Here is a 6,692-nt window from a genome sequence, read left to right on the forward strand (position 1 = left end):
TCCCTTTGCAAAGAAGCTCTGTGTATTGGATGCAACAGCTCTGGGCTCTCTATATAAATAATATACAAAACCCAACAGCTCAATGCCTCACATTAACAAAAATACTAAAAACTTATTAAAAATGGAGCCTGAGGCAAGAGCCCCAACCATTACTGGTGCTGGCCTGGGAAGGGGATTGGGAATTAAGAGGAAAGGTTGGCGCCATATCCAGTGCACAAGCAGTTCCTCCAAGTGGCTCAGTAGCGTCCAAATATGTTGGTACTGGGCTGTGGCTGGGTATCTGTGAAAAACCAGAGATGATCAAGGCTAGAAGACCAAGCAGGGGTATAGGTATGCATGAGGAAAGCTATTCAGGTAGCAAGGGAAGGGAACAGAATGGAATTTTTCTCCCCATAATCTGGGCCTGAAGCAATTACCTCAGCTACTTTTGCCTACCCCACCCCCCTTTTATTTCATGGTGTTCTCTTTGGGAAGGTAGGATGGCTTACTGGAAAGCTGTTGTTGGAGCTGCCGGACCAAAGCTGCTGTCTGTTGCTGCTGCTGGGTCTGCTGAAGCCCCTGGCGCTGGAACTGAGGTGGAAATGGAAAAGTGGAACACTGAACTCTGACCTTCCACCTCCTTCATCCTCATCTCTCAATCTCTTTTTAGAGTGCCATGCCTTGTCTCCCACCTCTTCTCCATTCTATATTGTCCCCAACCCGGTTTACTGACTGCATGCCCAACCTGGGCAGCTGTCCCTAAGCCTGGGGTTGCAGTCCAGCCGCTACCTGGGGCTGAGACTGGGGTTGGGGCTGGGGAGGAGCCGCCTGTTGTTGCTGTTGCTGCTGGTGCTGTTGTTGCTGTTGTTGCTGCTGCTGTTGCTGCTGCTGCTGCTGTTGTTGCTGCTGCTGCTGCTGTTGCTGCTATGAGAAATAAGACTGTAAGATTCAGTATTGGAAGGATGGGGACAGGGGATGAAGAGGAAGGGGGAGGGAACTCTGAGTCTATTATGCTCCCTTCTCAGACAACTACACAGAAGGAAACCAATTCTAGAGTACCCAGAAGACAATGTCCAACTCTTTCCTACTATAATCCCCAGAAAACAAAAACGGAGAGGATAAGGTACTAACTTATCAAGCACCAACCACTATTGGCCAGCCACTCTTCTGGCTGCTTTAGTATACTGTCTCATTTAGTCTTGGTAACAGCATGGGAAGAACTGGTGCCTCTCCTTCTCCTTGGGTTTTCTGGCCCCAGATGAAATCCTAGTGCCTTACCCTCAGCATCTGCTGTTGTTGCTGTTGCCGGATGTGGTACTGCTGCTGTTGCTGCTGTTGTTGTTGCTGCTGCTGCTGTTGTTGCTGCTGTTGTTGTTGCTGCTGCTGCTGTTGCTCAGGTAGGATAGAAGTTGAGCGGACACCTGCTTGGACACCCTGGGCACTCAGTGGAGTCATGGTACTTATCATTGGTGTCTGCTGCAGTGTCTGGTGTGAAAACCTCCAAAGACAAGAGGTCCAGAGATCAAGGCATGGGGGAGGGGAGAAAGAAGGGGTAAGTAAAACCCTGGATCCCTGACCTAAAAGAATATTAACAAGTTGCTTCCTTCATTTCTGTTGTCACTAACCAGAAGAGCCCTTTTACGATCTGATAAATTTCTAGGTTGTAGAAGTAAATTTCATTTACTGTCTCATGACCTTAATGGGTAGAAAATTTTCAATTCTGCTTTAAGCTATTTTTCTCTTATGAAAGTGAAAAACAGTCTTAGCACAAGGTAGGCAAAGTAGATATACACTCATTGAGGTTTTCTGTTGTTGCCATGGTTGTTCCCCAGTAACATTTCAAGTTGTTCTACATCTGTACATCACTGCAGCAATCTGCAGGCTGGGCTCCTTGTCTCAAGTCCTCTCCCACCTTCCACTATGCACCATATCCACACATTCCACATGAATTTCTCAACATGTTCAACTCCTCTTATCACTCTCTTGATCAAAAGAGCCCTTCTGGGATTGTGTCTCAATTCTGCAGCTGAGCATTCAAAGCCATCTGTCAATTTGCATCCCCCTAGCCTAGCCCTTACTACTTCCCCAACACAAATCTGACATGCCATCCTAGCTCTTCTCTCCAGACACCCTACTCATTCTGGTCCCCATGTCTTTGTTCATACTACATACATCCTCTACCTGGAATGCCCTTCGTTCTCTTCTCCACAAATCCCAATCATACCTATCCTTCAAAGGTCAACTCAAGTCTAATCTCTTTCACAAAACTTTCTCTGATGACTCAGGCCCACGTGGTTATTACCCTGTATTTTTTCTGAATTCCCACTTGACTTCACAGTACACAACTGCACATCTGATTATATCTTTGCTCTGAGTGTTCTCTACATGTTCTTCTGTGTAAGTCTTAACTCCTCAATTTTAGTAAAAATTCTTTGTGGTGAGGGACTAGGTATTTTATGTATTTATTTATTTAGCTATCTTTCCTCATTTCAACCAGTCCCAGCACAGCTCCAATGTTGGAAATCCTAAGCTTTGGAGCCTCAAGACACGGTTACAAAGTCTTAAGTAAGGCTTGATTAACCATGGTGGAAGGATTATGTTCATTAATCCTTCCTGGTATTCAACTTTTTAATACGAGCTTTATGACTTCTTATCATGTAGTATTATCTGTGAACTCCAGATCTTTTCTTATCAGAGTTGGATAAACAATTTCTCCTCTCTAAGCCTCAAAGAAATGTCAGGGAAGTAGATGTGAGACAAATGGTCTCCAGACTCACTTCCAGCTCCAGCCTTTTGTGGTTATGGATTATGTGGCCAAATTAAGTGTTTTCAACATCTGCAAAAGTTCTGAGCAGTCCTATCACCTTCAGTCACAGGCTAAAGCCTCTGTGTCTCTTATTAGCTCACCACTACTTCGTGTACCTTTGAGTGGAGGTTAGTCCATGTCCATAGGCTGGGGCCTGCTGGTGCACATAGCCACTGGGCCGCTGTTGCAGGTGGCGGGTAGGATCTACAAGAGTAGGATTGGTAGAAGGGTGGGTGCTCTGATAAGGCTGGCTGGAGTAGCTGGGGGGCACCATGGTACCTGCAGGGCCTGTGTGTTGCTGCAATCCCACATGAGAAACATAAGGAGTATAGCCCTGAAAGGAAAGGAGGAGAGAGGGAATCAGGGCCAAGAGCGTAACGAGTGGCTTGTCTCATTCTGTCTGATCCTCATGGCCCTTACCTGGGAGGTCTGCAGACCATAGGAAGAGCTGGGAGTAATCTGATGGACAGATGACTGCCCCAACATCCCCTGACTCTGCTAACGAGAAAAAGGGGAAAAACGCATGAATTCAGGAAACTCTTTCTGACATCTCATCTCTTCTATCTCCCACCCTGCTTGTCCTGTGAAGATCCAAAGTGTCTCCTTAGCCCTGAGATCCTCAAAAGCCCCTCTCCCTGACAGCCCTCCCTACTGCCCCTCTCACTATCTTTGCCTGGAGCTGTTGGCGAAGGCGCTGTCCTTGGGGCACTGCAGGTTGCTGCTGCCGGTACACAGAGGTCTTATAAGAGGAAGGTTCTAGGCCCATGACACCAGTCATAGTTGTGGGTAGCACTCCAGGGTAAGTTGGTCGGGTTGGCAGCTTCTGCATTGGTAATCGCACAGGGCGGTATGGGTCCACACGAGGGCCACCTAGAAAGGAGAATGAACTTATCTCTCTAGGTTCCCCATTCATCCCTTATTCAGTGTTCTAGTCACAATAGCTCCTCTAAGGAGTGACATCATCCTTTGGGCAGGAGGAATGTCCAAGTCACTCCATCATTCCTAGTGACTGGCACTCACCTGCAGGTAGGGGCTGGTTCTGGGTGTACAGGCTTATGGAGCTCTGTCTATAGCTAATGTGGGATATAGAACTAGGGTTTGTATGGTGCAGGAGGTCCGGAGGCACTGTCACACCATAGGGACCACTCCGACCTGGGCCCATTCCATAATCCTGTGTGAACAGCAAAGGAAGAAAGTGAGTGGGCTATAGCTGAGTTGGGTGGGGAGGCAGGGTAGAATGGGGTTAACGAGCTGGATTTACTGGTTGTTACTATGATTCTGATAGCACAACATTCCCCATGCACCCCCACCCCTCCCACAAACCAGAAACTGGAAAGAGTCATGAGGAAAGAGGACGTGGGAGAATTGTGACAGGGGGAGGAACTAACCTCTGTTTTGGTGGCTGGCTGGCTGCGCTTCTTGCCCTTAGTGGACTTCTTCTTGCGCTCCTCAGTACTAGGAGGAACAGCCCCAGGTTTATCTGTTTTAGGGGGCTCTGGAGCCTTTTTCTCAGGCTCTAGCAGTGTGGGAGCAGGGGGCTCCTCATCTTCTGGTGGTAGTGGCAGTGGCTCCAGGTAATAGGCACGGGGCCGGGGTCTCAGGTGTGTGTGGTAGAGCAGCAACCGCTGCTGTTCCTCTCCTCGAGCCACTCGTCGGTCAACCCGGACTGTTCCAAACCAACCCCAAGAAAGTGGTGCTGATGGCTTCAACCCCTCAAAAAGATCCCAGGGAGAGATCTTTTGTTTTGTGGAAACCTGTAAACCCTGCTCCAGAAAATGAGAAACAATTTAGAAAACAGAAGACAAACCTTGAACACTTATAGGAGAGGCTAAAATATCTGTCGGCAATACTGAAAGAAAAAAGTCATTGATTGATTCAGAGATGGCGAGAGAAAGACAGACAGACATGGACACGCAGTGACACAAACACATGCAGAAGAGAGTTAAGAGGAGAGAAAGCAATGGGTGGAGAAGAGATGTGGAGGAGGCTCGGTGCCTGTGGCTCAAGTGGCTAAGGCGCCAGCCACATACACCTAAGGTGGCGGGTTCGAATCCCCAGCCCGGGCCTGCCAAACAACAATGATGGCTGCAACCAAAAAATGGCCAGGCGTTGTGGCGGGTGCCTGTGGTCCCAGCTACTTGGGAGGCTGAGGCAGGAGACTCGCTTAAGCCCAGGAGCTGGAGGTTGCTGTGAGCGTGATGCCATGGCACTCTACCCAGGGGGATAGCTTGAGGCTCCATCTCAAAAAAAAAAAAAAAAAAAAAAAGAGATGTGGAGGAGAAGATGAAGCCAGGAGAGAAGGAGATGCAGGAGAGGCAGAACTGGCAGAAGAAGTATAGAGAGAAAGGAGGGGTAGAAAGTGGGGGGGCGATGGCAGAGGGAGAAATCTGATATTCAGAGGAAAATAGAGATAGAAACACAGAAGTAGAGAGAAAATGCAGGGAGAGACAGGCAGAGAAAGGCAGAGAGAGAGAGAGAGAAAGAGAAATAGGAAGAGAGACAGGTGAAGAGAGACAAAGAAAGGCAGAAAGAGAGACAGAGAAAAAGAAACAAATGGATCAGAATGAGAAGTGAAAAGAATGTATATATGAAGGGCTTAGACTTTGGATTTTATTTATTTATTATTTATTTATTTTTGAGACAGAGTGTCAAGCTGTAACCCTTGGTGGAGTGCTATGGCATCACAGCTCACAGCAACCTCAAATTCTTGGGCTTAAGCGATTCTCTTGTTTCAGCTTCCCAAGTAGCTGGGACTATAGGCACCTGCCACAATGTCCAGCTATTTTTTGGTTGTAGTTGGTGTTTGACAGGCCCAGGCTGGATTCGAACCCACCAGCTCCAGTGTATATGGCTGGCACCCTAGCCACTTGAGCTACAGGCGCTAAGCCAGACTTTGGATTTTAAATCCTGCATCTCCTTTTACTCTCACTGTCCATGATTATAGTTATTCAACAAATACTGCAACTGACAGAGGGAAAAGAGAAAACTGTGCAGAGAGGGGTGGTTGTGGAGAGAGAAATATGAGAACAAAAGAGATGCAGGTGGTCAGCCAGATATATAGGTGAGGTAGGATACAAGGCAGGTGAAGCAAAAGGAAGAAGAGGGTAGTAGGGTGTTGAGAAAAGGGTGGTATGTTAAAAGGTGGGTGTGAGCAAAGAGAGAGAGACCAAGGAAAGATGGTGGGACTCCAAAGATGGGGAGATGAAATGTAAGGAAAGTTAAGTTGATTCACTCAAAACAGAGATAGTTTTCACTGGCAGAACCTGATGGACTCCTGAGTCTGATGTAGCTATGAGGTTGATGCAAGAAAGGCTCTTGCCCAAAGAGGAACAAAAGCAGAGGATGTGGAAAGACAATGAAACATGCCTCCTTCTTGAAGATAGAATCGAAGCCAGCAATCTTGTTGCCCTTGGTGTCGATGAGGGAGCCCTGTGGCTCACATGTGATGACATCTCGGGTCTGCTTAGGCAGTGGCAGCAGCTGGCGAACCTTTTCCAGACTGTCCGACTGGCGCTCCCCCAATTCTTTCTATAGGCACAGGAGGATAGGATAGGAGTTCAGAATAACAGAAAAAAGGAGACAGGAGGTCTTAGGATAGCATAGAACCTAGCATTAAAAAGACACTCAGTAAATCCTCATTGCAAGAATAACAAAGAAAAAACAGATGAGGGCGGAGCCTGTGGCTCAAGGAGTAGGGCACTGGCCCCATATACTGGAGGTGGCAGGTTCAAACCCGACCCCAGCCAAAAACTGCAAAAAAAAACAATCAAACAAAAACAAAACAAAAAGCTCAGTGCCTGTGGCTCAAGTGGCTAAGGCGCCAGGCACATACACCTAAGGTGGCGGGTTCGAATCCAGCCCGGGCCCGCCAAACAACAATGACGGCCGCAACCAAAAAATAGCCAGG

The 6,692-nt window shown here is 47.7% G+C and overlaps 1 protein-coding gene across 1 annotated transcript in view; it reads right to left on the reverse strand.

Annotated features, from left to right (window-relative positions):
• MED12 (mediator complex subunit 12) overlaps positions 1–6,692 on the reverse strand; it is a 23,779-nt gene continuing 17,087 nt past the window's right edge. Inside the window, exons 34-43 of the mRNA XM_023508053.1 lie at positions 6,152–6,313; positions 4,174–4,548; positions 3,806–3,956; positions 3,459–3,655; positions 3,206–3,283; positions 2,902–3,119; positions 1,258–1,477; positions 769–903; positions 489–570; positions 1–280 (exon numbers count right to left, since the gene is read on the reverse strand). Coding sequence (XP_023363821.1) covers positions 237–280; positions 489–570; positions 769–903; positions 1,258–1,477; positions 2,902–3,119; positions 3,206–3,283; positions 3,459–3,655; positions 3,806–3,956; positions 4,174–4,548; positions 6,152–6,313 — 1,662 coding nt within the window. The 3' untranslated portion in view covers positions 1–236. The remainder of the gene's footprint in view (positions 281–488; positions 571–768; positions 904–1,257; positions 1,478–2,901; positions 3,120–3,205; positions 3,284–3,458; positions 3,656–3,805; positions 3,957–4,173; positions 4,549–6,151; positions 6,314–6,692) is intronic.

This window comes from Otolemur garnettii, unplaced genomic scaffold (genome assembly GCF_000181295.1).
Source record: "Otolemur garnettii isolate 467f Iridium unplaced genomic scaffold, OtoGar3 scaffold00219, whole genome shotgun sequence".
Lineage (NCBI taxonomy): Eukaryota > Metazoa > Chordata > Mammalia > Primates > Galagidae > Otolemur > Otolemur garnettii.